At 41.8% G+C, this 19,568-nt stretch overlaps 2 protein-coding genes and 1 non-coding gene across 4 annotated transcripts in view; all 3 read right to left on the minus strand.

Moving 5' to 3' along the window:
• Positions 1-2,621: 2,621 nt before the first annotated feature.
• The window catches only part of B3GLCT (beta 3-glucosyltransferase), a 118,093-nt gene continuing 101,146 nt past the window's right edge, over positions 2,622-19,568 (minus strand). For both annotated transcript variants that reach the window (XM_059892231.1, XM_059892230.1), the window contains exons 14-15: positions 15,868-16,012; positions 2,622-4,625 (exon numbers count right to left, since the gene is read on the minus strand). In XM_059892231.1, the coding sequence (XP_059748214.1) occupies positions 4,458-4,625; positions 15,868-16,012 (313 nt within the window). In that variant the 3' untranslated portion in view covers positions 2,622-4,457. The remainder of the gene's footprint in view (positions 4,626-15,867; positions 16,013-19,568) is intronic.
• MIR2299 (microRNA mir-2299) lies at positions 3,021-3,099 on the minus strand. The gene has a single exon (NR_031036.1). It is a non-coding gene; the product is annotated as a microRNA mir-2299 (primary transcript).
• On the minus strand, positions 4,632-15,859 carry LOC132346751 (uncharacterized). The gene is made up of 2 exons (XM_059892232.1): positions 4,976-15,859; positions 4,632-4,883 (listed from the first exon to the last, which is right to left on the minus strand). Exon 1 carries the CDS (start codon positions 11,915-11,917, stop codon positions 10,889-10,891), a length of 1,029 nt encoding a protein of 342 aa, XP_059748215.1. The 5' UTR covers positions 11,918-15,859; the 3' UTR covers positions 4,632-4,883; positions 4,976-10,888.

The following is a 19,568-nucleotide window of genomic DNA, read 5'->3' on the forward strand; positions in this document are numbered from 1 at the left end:
CTCAGTTACCGCCAGTATAAACTGGGGAACGCACTAGTATTCACTTCAGAGGTTGTTGTGAAGGCTCAATAACATAATGTGTGAAACACTTGGAATCGTGCCAAGTATAATAAGCATCACATAAGTGGTTGCCATCATCGTTGTTGTTATTAATGTTGCCATTTACGTGAAGTAAACCTGTGTAAAAAGTCAGACATTCTCAGCAAATAACCCTGTCTCACACTTAACAGAAATGATCAGTGTCAGTACCCACATCTTCATGTCAGCAAATCGAAAAACCTTCCTCTTGACAGTAGACCCTCCTGTCAAGGTTCCTGCAGTGGACTCCTCGGATCCCCCCTCCATAAGGACGCCAGTCCAATCTCTCATCCTTTTCCCTCATCACTCACATTTCATGTTGACGTCTCCTAGAATCTCCCACCTTAAAATAAAAACTCCCGAGATCCCATGGTTTCCCTCAAACTACCTTAGCCTGTCTTTAAATCATAAAAAGAACTAACTATAGACCACCCACCCTCTGGAGAAGGAAATGGCAACCCACTCCAGTACTCTTGCTGAGAAAATTCCATGGATGGAGGAGCCTGGTGGGCAACAGTATATGGGGTCACAAAGAGTCAGACATGACTGAGCGACTTGACGACAATAGACCCCTCCAAATGTTTATTCTTGCTCTCTACAGTCTCAGTTCCCACTCTGCTGCCTTTCTGGGAGCCATCTCATCAAGATCACTCCCATGCTGCTAGGTCACACTGTCCCTTCCCCGTCCTCTCCTAATGGGCCTCTTGGCAACACGTGGCACACGACCACTTGCTTCTCAGAACGCTCTTTCCTTGGTTTCCTTTACACAAACCTGTTCCGAGTTTCCCTTCCACCCCCCTGACCCTCTTGCTCAGGCTGACTCTGTTTCCTTCTCTCCCAATGCAATCTTGTCCAGTCCTGTGGGGTTCCAAAATCTTTAAAAATTACGGGTAAGTCCCAAAATTATAACGCTGGCTCTGACTTCTGCACTGAGCTCCAGACTTCCATAGCAACTGTTTAATTGACATCAGCTGGATGTTTAATGATAACCGTGACAACAGCCAAGCAGTCACACGGGCTTGCTCTTGTTTTCGGACATGCCAGATCTGTCCCCACCTTAGAGCCTTCAGGTTTGCCATCCCCCCTTCCTAGACACTGTACGCATCTCTCTCTGCATTCCTGTGTATTCGGTGGGGTCTTCACTCAGCATCCCTTTCTCAGCGGCCCTCTCTGACCACTCCATCCAAAGGAGTCCCCATGCCCCACCCGGTTCTGTCTCCCTGTTCTCAGTGTCTAATTTAGAACATTTATTATTATTATAAATCATCTTATTACTGGTTTATGTCCTTTTCCCTTGTACCTACCCCAACTCCTTCCAGGAATATGTGTCTTTAAAGTGAAAACATGTGCTAAAAGACTTAATGCCAGAAACAAAGTCTTCCCTTTCTTTCTTTTAATATTTATTTATCTGTCTGTACTGGGTCTTCATTGCAGTACAAAGGATCTTTAGTTGCTGTGTGTGAACTCTTAGTTGCGGCATGTGGGGTCTAGTTCCCTGACCAGGGATGGAACCTGGGTCCCCTGCATGGGGAGTCTTAGCCATTGGACCAGAGAAGTCCCAAAGCCTTCACTTACTATAGATAGAAGGAAAGCATATTTTGCAGGTGACATGTTGATAGAAAGCTTGAGGACATAAAATGATAGCACGTACTGTGTGCCAGGCATTCACGGATGCCGGGGATAACACTGTAAGGAGGACAGACAAGAGGCAAGGGTCGTCCTGGAAGGTCTGACATGTAGTAAGCGTTTAAGAAATAGTTGCTGAATGAATCTGATTGATCCATTTTAGTCCAGGTAAGTTCCATCTCTGATTATGAATAGAAGACAGCAGAAACATTCTTACAAATGTCTACTCTGTTATAAATTTTTGAGGAAAATACAGAAACAATCGCAATGGATATGTTTGTGGAAGCACTGCAGGTATTCAGTAAATCAGGAAATTCAGCACTGATATGTACACATCCGTGCCGAGCATCACTGGCAGTCTAGCACGCCCATGGCCCTTTGTTCCCAAACGGTCTGTAAAGGCTGTGTTTGTGTTTGTATTTCTATTTTGCTACAAAATGTAAAAGTCCTATTTAGTCAGGCAGCTTGCTTTGGCTCTATCAGCAGAAGTGGCTTAAAAGCAAAAATGGCATTCTAGTGACTCCACCTGCAACTCCTTGACAGTGATACCCCAGTATTAAAATAGCCATTTGAAGTAAATTCCTATTTAAAAGGCACAGAAAATATGCAAAGGACAGTGTCTGTCCAGGAAAGTTCAGATTCAAAACTAGTTCTTAAGATACAAACTCTATGAGAATCAGTTCCAACATATTTCCAATTCATTATATAATAAAATAGATAATGGTTTTATAGACCATGTGTAAATACATCTTCAATGTCCATGGTTATCCTTTCAAAAGGATAGGTTTTTAGTTTTCTTTTTAAAAACTGTGTTTACCCAGCTGCCAACTTCCTCCTCTGATTTCATTATTTCCTTTTCCCCATGGCCCTCCCCACTCCCACTCCACACTCATAAATACATTGGAGAAATCAGAAACTTAGGCAAAGTTCTTTTACTTATTGTTAGGCTTACACAGTTCCAAAAAGTAAACATAATTAACAGAATACCTAAAAGTACCAGAGGAGGCGCCCCGGTATCAGCAGAAGGCACAGGTCATCGTAACAGAGAAAGCTTGATGAGACCCTTCACGTGGAGATGCTTCACGTTCAGTCCTGTCAGAGGAACACACTGTTCTCTGAGTGTGATGACGGCAGGCACGAGTAGGAGCTGAAGGCTTTTCTCCACGGGGTCAGGCAGCCCAGCCCTCCAGGTGTGTTATTACAGGACCACGAAGGTGGCTGTGACAGTGACGGCAACAGGAATCCCAGCTATAACAGTGCTGATGTCATCAGCAGTAGCTTGTCCAGACGTTTACATCCTTCAGGCGCGTCTCATCCAACCGATCACGCTGGATCCATTCCCCGGACAGACCACAAAATCCACTTTCAGAGAAATGAATCCAGTGTGTTCAGTTATCATTGAAAACACACCAGTCTTGGTATTGGCTGGTTTGGAAAAATGATAAATACTATTGCATTGTTTTGGAAATCCATATAAGCTGCAAGAAAAATGTATCGTTAAAACACACACATGGGTACGTTTGGTGGCACAGCTTTAAAACCCTATGCTTGGATATAAAAACATTATAAACAAAATTAATCATTTTTATTTTTAAAAAAGTATTTTACTATGCCAAAATTAGTTTAAGACACAGTAAAATCAAATTTTGTGCAAAGACCTTTAGAAAATGGAATTATATAATTAAATGTTAAATACAGAATAAGCTTTAAAAATTAATAGTGTATTAAATTACTATATATTAAAGCTATGATGTGGAAATTAGTGCAGTTTCAAAATACTGTTTGCAGATTTAATTCCTTAAGAACCCTGGGAAGTTGCCAAATCACCATGCAGCCCTCCCTGACACTGGGGAGGTCCTTTCTGAGTCTGGAGTCATTACGTAATATACAATAAGAATAAAATACCAGGTACAATTAATTTAATATACTTGCTGAGACTTTACACAGAACTCAGTGACTTGAATAAAATACAACGCTGTTTTTTAAATACGAGAACACTTTTCTGGCAGCAGTCAGTACACTTTTGTGTTATAAGTAGGTCATAAAGATAGGGCTTCAGGGAGAAATAGAACACAGATGAACCTCTAAAGAAGCAGAAAACTCTCGCAGAAGACTTCTTATTCTCTTTCTTTGAGGCATAAACAGAAAAACAGATAAAACATAACAACCCTGATTACAGACTCCAGGGGATTTTTTCATTTGCTAGACTTTTATGATGTTTTACGAATGATCCTTAATATAGCAGTCTTCCTACTGAGTTACCAGAAAATCATTTCGATCATCAATAGTATGGTTTAAAAGTTGGCCCCATGGTAAGATCCAGGTCAAGACACCTTCTCTTCTTTATTTTGTGTATAATGGTGAAGACAGTCATGTCTCTCCAGCCTCATGCCCAGCTGACACGTCCGTTATAATGAAGAGCGAGGACAGGAAGGAGACTTCTGGTACCATTTATTTTTCTGTGACAGAAATAAAGCTGCTGTTTCACAGCTTGAAAAATACACAGTAATCATTGTGTATTACAAGAACTGCATAATGCCAATGCAAGTGATTTTTTTCCCCCAGAAAAGAAAAAAAATCTGTTTTCTCTATGACTTCTTCCCCACCCCCAACTCAAAAATGACCACATCACACGTCCACCTGCAGTCAGGACGCTTCCAAAGCCGTGTGTCATGCACAGGTGAGCCGAGAGACGCAGCCCAGCAGGACAGCGCAAGTCTCGGCCTCCGACCCGTGCCCGTGGGCCCCGTGCTTCACAGCTCCTCTCTGAGGCCTCTTCGGCTCTGCTGCCTGGCTCGGTCCTCCTCATCGGGCGCCAGCCACGTGAAGTAGACCTTCACGGGATCGATGTTCCAGTGCTTGTGGAAAGACACGGGAACCTGGTGAGACAGGTAGTCCTTAGGGTAATCCACGGGCCGCGCCTGCAGACAGAACAGAGAATCACACGCTCTCACTCACCGGAAACAGTCCTGCTTCAGAATAACATTTAAATGTGTGGATCGACTGCTTTCTTTCCAGAGCTGGTGTTGGTTATGGGAATCTAACAGCAAAGAGGAGAATCCTTTCCAGGAAAATCTGCCTCTAGGCTCTTTGCTTCTGCATCTCCAGGTACTTCCTTACCCCCAGCACAATGCTCCAAACACATCCGCATTCTGCTCCGAGGTTCCACAGCCATGCCCCTGAGAGATCAACCGTGGTAATATGAAAAGGTTTCCTTGGTAAGTCATTGAAGTTACTATTAAAACTTCTGCAGAGAGGCGGAAAAACTTACTTCCCAGGTCTAAAGAAACTCTGGCCATACATGGTGTGTGTATGGCGAGGTAGGGCAAGGCGTTCTGGGGGTTCCCATTGCTCGTCTGCTGTTCTGACGTTGAATCAAGCGTATGTCTTTCAGAGAAGGGAAACACAGGTCTCATCAGGGACAAGGACAGGTCTAGAAAAGGAAACACTGTAGAGACACATGGTTGATGGCTGGATGGCATCATTGACTCAATGGATATGAGTCTGAGCAAACTCCAGGAGATAATGAAGGACAAGGAAGCCCACTGTGCTACAGTCCATAAGGTCGCAAAGAGACACAATTTAGTGACTGAACAGTAACAGCAGTAGAGACACGAAGCAAACCTGTGGTGTCCTGGGTCTGCAAATGCAGTGAGGAATGGCTGCAAAGCCATTCAAGGGAAGTGTGGGGGGCCTGACTATCAGGCCATAAGACCAGGTTTGTGATGCTCTAACTCTGGAAATTTGCTAAGATGTTTCAAGCTGCCATTCACACCATCACTGTGTGAGAACTGTGTATGGGATGTAAATCATAGCTCAGTACAGCTGTAAAGCGTCTAAAATAGTTTTAACCTCCATTTGTTGCACTGTTCAGTGAGCTGTCATCTCTACAGATAAGGTTTACATTTTGCCCAACTTACGTCCTCCTGCAGTTTTAAACCATCTCTCTCTGTGTACACAGCGCCCCCTCTGCCTATGTCGATTCTCTTTGGTATTTGGGCCCAGAGGTTGATTATCAGAGGCAGTGCAGGCTTCTGAGCATCACAGATGCTGCTCTGGGTGCACTCTACTTTTCCGGTTTTGTCTTGTTCTTTTCCGTGACCTCATTTATCAGAAATGATTTCGCAAAGAGTCGGACACGTCTGAGCGACTGAACTGAACTGAATGCTTAATAAGCCTGCACTTCACTTCCACGGATGACTCCTGAGATGCAATCAATCACTTCTGGAATCTGCGTCAATAGAGACAAAGGTATTATGGATTTATTTTTTCCTTTTAGATATATCTCCCAACAGTTCATTTTTAAGTGTGAAAAACAAGCAACAATTTTGACACTTTGCTAGATTTGCTGGTTAACATTTTGAATTTTTGGTTAACATTATGAATTTTTACATCTGTGTTCAAGAGAAACGCTGGCCTGTGGTTTACTTTTGTGATATCCCATTTTAATCCCTTTGTTAATTTTTTAGCTATTTTTTAAGTGATCTTCTTAGTGCTTGCTCCTGGGGATACAGCGTATATCTGTGGCATCATAAACAGAGTTGGGAAACATTCTTGCTGCTTCTTGAATTCAATTTCATCAATGTATAAAGGTTTAAATACATTTTCTATTTCTGAAGAAATAGACTTGCTTAAAAAGTGTGATTCTAGAAATTTCTCCACTTCATTTAAACTGTCTAATTTGTTGGCATAATTTTGGTAGGGTATATAATGATGCCCCTTTTTCACTTCTGAGTTTGGCAACTTACATCCTCTCTTATGCAATGCAGGAGACTCAGGATGGATCCCTGGGTGGGGAAGATCCCCTGGAGAAGGGAATGGCTACCCACTCCTGTATTTTTGCCTGGGAAAGCCCATGGACAAGGAAGCCTGGCAGGCTACAGTCCTCAGGGTAACAAAAGAGTTGGGTACAACTTAGTAACTAACCAACAAACAGCAAAAACAAAACAACTGGTTTTCTGTTGGTCAAGCTAGTTAAAGGTTTATCAGATCAGAACTAATTTTTGGTTTAACTGATTTTCTGTTTCCTATTTCATTATTTGTGCTCTGATCTTTAATATTTCTTTTATTCCACATAGTTCAGATTTGATTTTATATTCTTCTGCTCTCAATGTAGAAACTTAGACTAGTAATTTAATATCTTTGTTCCTTCCTAATATCACACAGTCAGACATGACTGAGCGACTAAGCACAACACAGCACAACATGTTTAAAACTATAAGTTTCCTACTAACACTCTATCATGTGAAAGTGAGAGTGTTAGTCGTTCAGTCGTGTCTGACTCTTTGTGACCCTGTGGACTGTAGCCCACCAGCCTCCGCTGTCATAGGATTCTCCAGGCAAGAATACTGGAGTGGGTTTGCCATGTCCTTCTCCAGAGAATCTTCCCAACCAAGGGATCAAACCCAGTTCTCCTGCACTGCAAGTGGATTCTTTACTGTCTGAGCCACCAGGGAAGCACAGCACAGCACAACATGTTTAAAACCATAAATTTCCTACTAATCACTCTATAGCTGAACTCAAATTTTTGGATATGTTGTGTTCTCATTTTCTAATTTTCCTTATGATTTTTTTTTCAGCCCAAGGGTTATTTTAAAGCATGTTGTTTAATTTCTAAATATTGGGGGAATGTCTCCATTTTCTGTTGATTCTAATTTCATTCCACTGTTCTTGGGGGTGTACTATGTATGTTTTCAATCCTTTTAAATATATTGGGCAAAACAATATGACTTAGCTTTTGGTCTATCCTAGAGAATATTCCATATACATTTGAAAAAGGAAGTTTATTCTATTGTCAGATGAAATGTTTTTTATGTGACAAGTAGCTAATACTTGTCTGTTTCTCCTTTCAATTCCATTTAGTTCATGTAATGTGAAGATCTGTTAGCTATAAACATGTGTTATATTAATCATTTTTTCTCTTGATGTATTGACCTTTTGTCATGAAATGTCCCACTTTCTGTCTAGTAATATTTCTGTTCTTAAAATGTATTGTTTTGAATATTACTATAGCCACTCAAGCTCTCTTGTGATTTGCATGGTATGTTTTTTTTTAGTTTTTTATACCATTTTTTAAATTGAAATATAGTTAATTTACAGCGTTGCGTTAGTTTCAGGTATACTGCAAAGTGATTCCCTTTGTTCCAGTGCTTGTGGGAAGATATGTGTCTATACACATACAGATATTTTATGCTCACATTTTTCTTTTTTATACACGTGTATATATATACACAAGCATGTATATACATATGGTCTTTCCAGTGTACTTAATCACTCGCTTATATATTCCAGGTACCACATGGTATCGTTTTCTCTCAGCCCAAAGGATTTTCTTTAGCTTTTTTAAGGGAAAGGAATGTCTGCTAGCCAAAAGTCCTTCTCACTTTTTGTTTATCTGGTAATGGCTTAAAGCTCAACATTCAGAAAACTAAGATCATGGCATCCGGTCCCATCACTTCATGGGAAATAGATGGGGAAGCAGTGTCAGACTTTATTTTGGGGGGCTCCAAAATCACTGCAGATGGTGACTGCAGCCATGAAATTAAAAGACGCTTACTCCTTGGAAGGAAAGTTATGACCAACCTAGATAGCATATTCAAAAGCAGAGACATTACTTTGCCAACAAAGGTTCGTCTAGTCAAGGCTATGGTTTTTCCTGTGGTCATGTATGGATGTGAGAGTTGGACTGTGAAGAAGGCTGAGCACCGAAGAATTGATGCTTTTGAACTGTGGTGTTGGAGAAGACTTTTGAGAGTCCCTTGGTCTGCAAGGAGATCCAACCAGTCCATTCTGAAGGAGATCAGCCCTGGGATTTCTTTGGAAGGAATGATGCTAAAGCTGAAACTCCAGTACTTTGGCCACCTGATGCGAAGAGTTGACTCACTGCAAAAGACTCTGATGCTGTGAGGGATTGGGGGCAGGAGGAGAAGGGGATGACAGAGGATGAGATGGCTGGATGGCATCACTGACTCGATGGACGTGAGTCTGAGTGAACTCCGGGAGTTGGTGATGGACAGGGAGGCCTGGCGTGCTGCGATTCATGGGGTTGCAAAGAGTCGGACACGACTGAGTGACTGAACTACACTGAACTGAACTGCATGTCTTTATTCCACTTTCATTTTGGAAGGATAGTTTTACTGATACAAAATTGTTTGTTAAATTCTTCCTTTTCTTTCTGCCTTCAGGTCTCTATTATTTCTAATGAGACATTAGCCAATAACATTTTAATTTCAATTTTCACTAGGTTTTTTTATTAAGGTTTTCACTTTCTCATTGCTTTTCAACGACTAAACATGTTCATGTGTAATCTTTTCCTGATTCTCCTGTAAGGGCCCTGTTGAGTTCCTCAGATCAACAGATTGCTTCTTATTACAATATTTGAGAAAATGTTGTTTCTTCTAAAAAAAAAAAAAAAAAAACTGTCCCATTTTTTTCTCCCTTCTCTTTTTAAAAAGAACTCCCATTAAATGTATGTTGATATACTTTATGTTTTACCACTTTGAGGACACGTTCATTTTTCTTTAGTCTCGTTTCTGTTCTTTGGATTAGGTAATTTCTATTCATTTGCCTTCAAACTTACTGATTGTTTCTTTTGCATCTCCAATCTACTGTTAAGTTCATTTAGGTAATTTCTCATTTCATTTGTTGGGTTTTACAACTATAGAGTTTCCATCTGGTTCTTTATGAAAGTTTCTGTCTTTCTATCTTGCTATTTGTTGAGTTACTGTAATATTTTCCTTTAATTATTTGATTATAGTTTTTAATTTTTTAATTAGGTGCTTTGAAGCCTTTGTCTGTCAAATCTAATACCTGGTCCCATTCAGAGTCCATTTCTGTTGACTGCATTTCTCCCTGAATATGTTTCTTTGCAACTTTCACCATAATTGGTTGGAAACTGGCTATTTTAAATAATGTTATAGCAACTCACAAATTTGTTCACTTTTACTACTCTTTATAAAAGACTAACTTAATTGAACTTATACCATAGACTCCTTCTCCCTGGAATGTGTGGCTGCTTTTTTCCTCAAGCTTTAATTCTCATTTTTTAGTATGATTTTCTAGAAGTCACTCCTATGCCTGAGCAACTTAATCTAATCAACTATATTAGATTATAATATAGGCAGAGATTGGACTCAGACATCTCTAGTCCATAAAGCTTCAGTCTACATTTGGATTGCAAAGGACGTTCAAAACTTCAGTGGATTTTCAAACATGCCTTGGCCTTGACTTTCTCTCAGGTTCATCACCATCCCATGCACATGCACAGAGCTTCCCAGTGGGCCAGAGAACTGCGGCTGGCTTATCCAGCCCTGCCTTCTTTAGTGACTCAGTCGTGTCCGACTCTTTGTGATCCCAAGGACTAGATAGCCTGCCAGACTCCCCTGTCCATGGGATTTCCCCAGACAGGAAAACTGGAGTAGGTTGCTATTTTCTCCTCCAGTGGATCTTCCCAACCCAGGGATGGAACCCACATCTCCTGCACTGCAGGCAGATTCTTTACCAATGAGCCACCAGGGAAGCCATCTAGCCCTACTATGCTCTTATTTCCAGGGGATTAGATATTAAACTTCTGACAAATAATTTCTTCACATAATTGAAACTACAATCTCAGGCCAGTGAAGATGCAGGTTTTTCTTGTTTGTTTCCCACCCAAGTTTGACAATTTTAGCTGGCACACCTGTGGGTTTTCATCTCTTTCCCAATCAAGTTCACCCCCTGACAGAAAACTTGTTTGTTTTTTTCCAACCTGGCCCATACTGGTCAAACTGCTGCTCTCTCCAACCAAGCTGGGATGGAAATCAGGTAGGATTGGGGGTTTCAGCCAGAAAGGCTTCAGACTCTGTTGCTCTTACCCCAAACTACAGTAGTTTTTCAGGATTTCACGCTTCTCTTCTCAGTGCTTTCTGGTTGACTTCCAGAGTCCTCAAATGGTTACTTTGACAATTTTCTGCACAAGATTCACTGGCCATGCCATACCCATTCAGTTCAGTCACTCAGTCGTGTCCAATTCTTTGCGACCCCATGAATCACAGCACGCCAGGCCTCCCTGTCCATCACCAACTCCCGGAGTTCACACAAACTCATGTCCATTGAGTCGGTGATGCCATCCAGCCATCTCATCCTCTGTCGTCCCCTTCTCCTCTTGCCCCCAATCCCTCCCAGCATCAGAGTCTTTTCCAATGAGTCAACTCTTCGCATGAGGTGGCCAAAGTACTGGAGTTTCAGCTTTAGCATCAGTCCTTCCAAAGAACACCCAGGACTGATCTCCTTTAGAATGGACTGGTTGGATCTCCTTGCAGTCCAAGGGACTTCTCCAACACCACAGTTCAAAAGCATCAATTCTTCGGCGCTCAGCCTTTTTCACAGTCCAACTTTCACATCCATACATGACTACTGGAAAAATCATAGCCTTGACTAGACGGACCTTTGTTGGCAAAGCAATGTCTCTGCTTTTGAATATGCTATTTAGGTTGGTCATAACTTTCCTTCCAAGGAGTAAGCATCTTTTAATTTCATGGCTGCAATCACCATCTGCAATGATTTTGGAGCCTAAAAAAATAAAGTCTGACACTGTTTCCACTGTTTCCCCATCTATTTCCCATGAAGTGATGGGACCAGATGCCATAATCTTAATTTTCTGAATGTTGAGCTTTAAGCCAACTTTTTCACTCTCCTCTTTCACTTTCATCAAAAGGCTTTTTAGTTCCTCTTCACTTTCTGCCATAAGGGTGGTGTCATCTGAGTATCTGAGGTTATTGAGATTTCTCCCGGCAATCTTGGTTCCATCTTGTGCTTCTTCCAGCCCAATGTTTCTCATGATGTACTCTGCATAGAAGTTAAATAATCCAAGTGACAATATACAGCCTTGACGTACTCCGTTTCCTATTTGGAACCAGTCTGTTGTTCCATGTCCAGTTCTAACTGTGGCTTCCTGACCTGTATATAGGTTTCGCAAGAGGCAGGTCAGGTGGTCTGGTATTTCCATCTCTTTCAGAATTTTCCACTGTTTATTGTGATTCACACAGTCAAAGGCTTTGGCATAGTCAATAAAGCAGAAATAGATATTTTTCTGGAACTCTCTTGCTTTTTTGATGATCCAGCAGATCTTGGCAATTTGATCTCTGGTTCCTCTGCCTTTCATAAAACTAGCTTGAACATCTGGAAGTTCATGGTTCACATATTGCTGAAGCCTGGCTTGGAGAATTTTGAGCATTACTTTACTAGCGTGTGAGATGAGTGCAACTGTGTGGTAGTTTGAGCATTCTTTGGCATTGCCTTTCTTTGAGATTGGAATGAAAACTAACCTTTTCCAGTCCTGTGGCCACTGCTGTGTTTTCCTAATTTGCTGGCGTATTCAGTGCAGCACTTTCACAGCATCATCTTTTAGGATTTGAAATAGCTCAACTGGAATTCCATCACCTCCACTAGCTTTGTTTGTAGTGATGCTTCCTAAGGCCCACTTGACTTCACATTCCAGGATGTCTGGGTCTAGGTGAGTGATCACACCATTGTGATCACTGGGTGATCACTGGGTCATGAAGATCTTTTTTGTACAGTTCTTCTGTGTATTCTTGCCACCTCTTCTTAATATCTTCTGCTTCTGTTAGGTCCATACCATTTCTGTCCTTTATCGAGCCCATCTTTGCATGAAATGTTCCCTTGGTATCTCTAATTTTCTTGAAGAGATCTCTAGTCTTTCCCATTCTGTTGTTTTCCTCTATTTCTTTGCATTGATCACTGAGGAAGGCTTTCTAATCTCTCCTTGCTATTCTTTGGAACTCTGCATTCAGATGCTTTTATCTTTCCTTTTCTCCTTTGCTTTGGTTTCTCTTATTTTCACAGCTATTTGTAAAGCCTCCCCAGACAGCCATTTTGCATGGGGATGGTCTTGATCCCTGTCTCCTGTACAATGTCACAAACCTCTGTCCATAGTTCATCAGGCACTCTATCAGATCTAGCCCCTTAAATCTATTTGTTACTTCCACTGTATAAGTCATAAAGGATTTGATTTAGGTCATACCTGAATGGTCTAGTGGTTTTCCCTACTTTCTTCAATTTCAGTCTGAATTTGGCAATAAGGAGTTCATGATCTGAGCCACAGTCAGTTCGTAGTCTTGTTTTTGCTGACTGTATAGAGCTTCTCCATCTTTGGCTGCAAAGAATGTAATCAATCTGATTTCGGTGTTGACCCTCTGGTGATGTCCATGTGTAGAGTCTTCTCTTGTGTTGTTGGAAGAGAGTGTTTGCTATGACCAGTGCCTTCTCTTGGCAAAACTCTATTAGTCTTTGCCCTGCTTCATTCCGTATTCCAAGGCCAAATTTGCCTGTTAGCCCAGGTGTCTCTTGACTTCCTACTTTTGCATTCCAGCCCCCTATAATGAAAAGGACATCTTTTTTGGGTGTTAGTTCTAAAAGGTCTTGTAGGTCTTCATAGAATCATTCAACTTCAGCTTCTTCAGCATTACTGGTTGGGGCATAGGCTTAGTTTACTGTGATATTGAATGGTTTGCCTTGGAAACGAACAGAGTTCATTCTGTTGTTTTTGAGATTGCATCCAAGTACTGCATTTCGGACTCTCTTGTTGACCATGATGGCTACTCCATTTCTTCTAAGGGATTCCTGCCCGCCATAGTAGATATAATGGTCATCTGAGTTAAATTCACCCATTCTAGTCCACTTTAATTTGCTGATTCCTAGAATGTCGACGTTCACTCTTGCCATCTCCTGTTTGACTACTTCCAATTTGCCTTGATTCATGGACCTGACACTCCAGGTTCCTGTGCAATATTGCTCTTTACAGCACTGCACCTTGCTTCTATCACCAGTCACATCCACAACTGGGTATGATTTTTGCTTTGGCTCCATCCCTTCATTCTTTCTGGAGTTATCTCTCCATAGTAGCATATTGGGCACCTACCGACCTGGGGAGTTCCTCTTTCAGTATCCTATCATTTTGTCTTTTCATTCTGTTCATGGGGTTCTCAAGGTAAGAATACTGAAGTGGTTTGCCATTCCCTTCTCCAGTGGACCACATTCTGTCAGACCTCTCCACCATGACCCGCCCATCTTGGGTGGCCCCACACGGCATGGCTTAGTTTCATTGAGTTAGACAAGGCTGATTCATTGAGGCATCAGAGGGCAGACACACAAACCATAATCACAGAAAACAGTCAATCTTATCACACGGACCACAGCCATACCCATTAGTGGCATATAATTTTGGAACCGCAGAAAAACCACATGTTGTAGACACTTTGTTTTTAACAGAGAGCTATACTACACACTCCTTGAGGTCTGTTCTGAACCTGTGATTTCACAATAATCTTCCCTGACTCAAAAGAGAAGGAATGGGGCCCAGGCAACTTTGAATCCAGCTTGTTTCCACACACCCACTCTAACTCACCAAGAATCCTAGATTTTTTTTCTCTTTCTCAATATGAACAGATACACTCTCTTTTGTGAAAGTATTAGTTGCTTATGTATCATGTCCGACTCCAGTGTTCAAACATTACAAATGGAAAGTAATGTCCAAATCAGAACAAACTCTCTTAAAAGAGGCTTAAGAATTGGAAGATAAAGCAGTGTCTGTTGGGGAGGATGGGTTTTGAGCACACTTTATGACTTTGGAAAGGTTTAAAATGTATTATGTGAATTAGCAAAATCATGAGTTTTAATGTTTGGGAAACAACACTTTTTAAATTACTTTCAAAGGACTTTTACTTACTGATTATTTTCCTTCTTTCTTTTCTCTTTACCGCTTCATTTACTAATGAATTCTTCCCTAAAGAAGCTGCTATAAAAAACTAAGACTGTGATGTGTGCTGGTGCTCAGTCGTGTCCAACTCTCTGCGGCCCCTGGGACTGTAGCCCAGCAGTCTCCTCTGGCCATGGGATTTCCCCAGCCGAGAATACTGGAGTGGGTTCCCATGCCCTCCTCCAGGGGATCTTCTCCACCCAGGGATCGAACCTGCAACTCTTGCATCGGGTTCTTTACCACTGAGCCACCTGGGAAGCCCCAAGACTGTGATATTACCAGTGACAAATTATTTCCCTTATACACCAACAGTTTTCATTGTTCTTCCTCTCTGTGAGTGAAGCATTATGAGATAGAACAAGAGAGAGGGGTCAGAGAGGATAACCTGCTTTTCTAAGTCCTCAGAACACCACATATAGGCTCAAGGTTTTAAAAGATGGCCAAGTACCTTCCGACTTGTACCAAGGAGGTGGCTTCTCAGACATTTCTTATTGTAGAGTTCTTTTTTTTAATCCTTCCTTGCAGTCCTCGAGAACGCAAAAAATGGGTTCTGCCTTTGTTGGTAACTTAAGCACTCTCTGTGCCTTGCTCAAGTTCTCCTGCAGGGCTATTTCTGTCATGCCCAAGTCTCTGTATGGCTACTGGTTATTGAATAAGCATGACGACTATATTTTCAATGTAAGGGAGGACACTTAAAATACATGTGCATTTAGATATTTCTAATTTCAAAAAGCTTTGAGTTTCTCAACAATGGGTGTGAGCTATGGTTATTTTGTAAAATTTTACATAAAATGTAAAAATACTGTAATAGGATTTCCTTCTTACCCCACATTGCAGGATGGTGACCTTATTAGCACCAACCACCCCTTGTGAACATAACCTCATCTCTTCTATAACCCCCAGAATATATGTTTATTGAGATACTACACTGAAATTTAATTAGTTTAATAGCACCCAAAGGGGAGAAAGCCCAATAAAAAGGCAGCCAATGCTATAAAGACTGAGGCCAGTGGAGAACTGCAAACACTCGGTGGTAAGCAGGACAATATTGGGTCAGTCCTGATATTTCAAAATAGCATCTGATAGTTTCTAAATGCCATCAATTTTTTTTTAACACAAAAGGCGGTCGGGGGAAGGAACAGCTTCTACCTGGTCCCGCATGCAAGGATGCAGGTCAAACACCGTTTCATTTTGCACATGTTTCTGCATTCCGTCTTCATGCTGTACAGGTACAGCATCAACCCTCTGGACAAACAGGTCTAGTTAAAGATGTCCCCGCCTGGAGCCTGTGTACACAGTTCTTAAGACTGTTTCCAGAAGAATACGTGAAGAGAAAAAAGTAGGATCTTCAAGTGAGAAGAAAATCCCCATCTCCCGCTCTGAGGTGGGAATAAAACCCTTTTTCTCACCTGATGGAAGAGAGGGCTGTGAGTCACGGGGATTCCTAACCCACTGAAGCACATCCCTAGGACCATGTCATCCGGAGCATCGTTGCTGTAGCAGCGACACTTGCTGGCGAGAAGTCTCCTGATGGCCTCTTTGCTGAAAACCATTCTGGGGGAAGCCAGAGCAGACAGAGAAGGCAGTTAGGTCCTTGCGACCGGTAATCTAAATGAGGAGATAGAGTTGAGAGCCACGTTTCTCATAAAGATGTCAACATCAGTAGTGTTTCATAAAAATCACTTTTAAGTTATTTAATAAGCAATTGTATTTCTTCATGTATATCTTATACACAAATAAATAGGCAGTATTCTTTTTCTAGTATGTCACTGGAAAATTAGAAGAGTTCATAAGTTCACACATGCTTAATGAGATCAGTAACAAAATCTGCCAACATTCCCCCAGCGGGCAGATGGACCCGGATATACAAGGTACCTAAGTCATACAAGTGATAACTGACAATGAGATCAAATCTAACTGGAAAACATGCGTGGTCCACGTGATTTCTGCTCACAGAAGCCTCCGTAAGGTGATTTTGAGAAGGGTGGTGGGAGAAAGAGACTGATTGGTCTCCACTGGTGCTAAAACGCTGCCTGACCTGATACGCCGGGCACCTCCCAGTGGAACTCACACTGTCCCCGCCTTTCTGCGCTCTCCCTAGTGCTGCAGGAAGCTGGGGACTTTGCAGTGCCCTCCAGACTCCCTGGCCAGCTACATCCCAGCTTCATCCTGACAAGGGGCACATCCCTGGAGGAGGCCGTCTGCTCCTGGCTCAGCTGGTCTCTAGCCAGAGGCAGGTGTTGGGCGTGCGGGAGCCACGGGCTCCAGGAACGCTGGCACAGGCTGGCAGAGCTCTAGGGACAGTTCCCAAGCAGCAGTGGCAGCCAGTCCCGGGTCCGCCCCAGGTGCTGCATTGCTAGCCTGACAGCAGCGGTGGCCGCAGCAACCTGTACCAGTGGGCTCTCAAATCCAGCACCTTCTGCTCCTCCAGCCTCGGGAACAACAGCACTTCCTGGAGTTACTGAGCTCTGGGTAAAGCCACCAGCTCCCTTTTAGTCCTCTGGCCCTTTCCAATACCTTGTACCAAGTTCCTGCAATAAATTCTCTTCTTTTTAAGCACAGATCAGTTTCTAGTTTCCCTTCTGGTCCTAGAGTAGTACTAGATATTTTCGTATCATGAATAACCCAAGAGCTGATAGGACTAAAATGATTCACAAGTTCATTCCCAATAAGCAAAGACTTTACTGACAGCAAAACTATCTATGTATCCATATATTCCATCGGCAAATAGAGGGTCTCACAGTAAGTCCTCAATAAAGGTCTGATGATCCGCATTTGTAAAGCTCTTCCTGAGGGAGGGAAAGAGGACAGAGCCCTTGAGCACAGTCCCTGATGCAAACACATCCGTTCCCGCTCAACGGGGCTCAGTTCAGAACTGTGTAACCAGCACCAGTGACCACGGCTGGTGAAGCAGCAACATGGAAGACTCCCTGCCTTTGCTGACATGTCACAAGACTGGATGGAATATGACAAGACGACAAAGAAGCTCTTTATTTAAGGTGATACAAGGAAATAGGGCTGTACAAGAAGAAAAATGGTGCTATGAACTATACAAAAGGGAACTGCAAGTTTGAAAACTCACCATGAATGGCCTCTCTTAAAAATCGAGCATTCATCAGTGACTCTCAAAATGGCTTAAAGACTTTAAATGTAAGACAGATACCATAAAATTAGGAAACAGCATAGGTAAAACCTTCTCCAACATAAATGGTACAATGATTTTTCTTAGGTCAGCCTCCCAAGACAATAGAAATAAAATAAACAAATGGGACCTAGTCAAATGTACAAGCTTTTGTACAGCAAAGGAAGTCATGAAAGAAAGACAACCTATGGAATGGGTGAAAATATTTGCAAATGATGCAACAAGGGCTTAATCTCCAAAATATTCAAATAGCTCATACAGCTCAACAGAAAAACAACCCAAACACTGAGCAGAAGACCTGAACAGACATTTCTCCAAAGAAGACATACAGATAGCCAATAGGCACAGGAAAAGATGTTCAACATCGCTAATTATTACAGAAATGAGAATCTAAAACTACAACGAGGCACCACCTCACACTGGTCAAAATGGCCATCATTAAAAAGTCTACAAATAACAAATGCTGGAGAGGGTGTGGAGAACAGGGAACTCTCTCACACTATAGGTGAGAATGTAAGCTGATGCGGTCACTATGCAAAATAGTATAGAGATTCTTCAGAAAACTAAAACTAGAATTACCATATGATCCAACAGTCCCACTCAGACAAAACTATAATTCAAAAGAGACATGCACCCCTGCATTCACAGCACTATTCACAGCAGCCAAGACGTGGAAACTAAAATGTCTAACAGACGAATGGATAAAAACGATGCGATACATACATACACACACACACACACACACACACGCACAATGGAATGCTACTCAGTCATTAAAAACAAAATGAAATAATGCCACTTGCAGCAACATGGATGCAACTAGAGGTTATCATATTAAGTGAAGGTATCAGAAAGAAAGACAAATACCATGTAATAGCACTTTTTATGTGGGATCTAAAATATGGCACAAATGAATCTATTTACAAAACAGAAACAGACTCATAGAAAAGAGACTTGTGGTTACCAAGGCGGGGAAAGAGGGATGGAATGGGAGTTTAGAGTTACAGACGTAGGTGTTAGTCAGTCGTGTCCGACTCTTTGCAACCCCATGGACTGCAGCCCACCAGGCTCCACTGTCCACGGAATTCTCCAGGCAAGAATACTGGAGTGGGCTGCCATTTCCTTCTCCTTATAGATGCAAGCTATTGCATTTAGAATGGATAAACTACAAGGTCCTACTGACTAGCACAGGAACTATATCCAGTCTCCTGGATAAACCATAGTGGAAAAGAATATTTGAGAAGAATGTCTATATAACTGAGTCACTTTGCTGTACAGCAGAAATGAGCACAACACTGTGTAAACCATCAGTTAAAAAAATAAAAGTAAAAAATGTTAATTATAAAAAAGATGTTGAAAGGCTATAAGACTAATAATATGACTTCCTTTAACATACAATATAGTAATTTTAAAAATAGTTTTAAAATAAGGAAGACTAAAATAGGAGCCAGGGACTTGCCAAGGGCGTACCTGCAAATCAAGACACCTGCAGAAGTGTGTCAGAAACAGGCCAGACCTGTGCTGGGCTCTGAGCAGATGAACAGGTCAGGGTGGCCTCTCTGGGCAACAGAGCCGAGGCCTCTTCCAAGGAGGAGCCAGATCACCAATGACATCCTGAGCACAGCTTCATACCCAAACATATGTAAGCACTTTTTAAGAAAACAGTTATTGAACTAATTATCTCTAATTACCCAAACTTTCAAGGAGTAAGCAACAAAGTGGAAAACAGACAGCTGGATTCTAATAGTGCAAAGGTCTCATTTTCCACACATACATCACTGGAGTCCACACTCCTGGGTTATCCCTGATAACTGGGGCTTAAGAGGGTGATTTAAAGCAATGGTTTTCAAAAACTTATTCGACTCTAAACCACAGTGAGGAAACAGAAACACAGTCCATATGTAACCATTTATGTTTTGTGTATGGGTGTAAAACTGAAAAATACACATAACATTTGCTACATAATAT

This window comes from Bos taurus, chromosome 12, assembly GCF_002263795.3.
Source record: "Bos taurus isolate L1 Dominette 01449 registration number 42190680 breed Hereford chromosome 12, ARS-UCD2.0, whole genome shotgun sequence".
NCBI lineage: Eukaryota > Metazoa > Chordata > Mammalia > Artiodactyla > Bovidae > Bos > Bos taurus.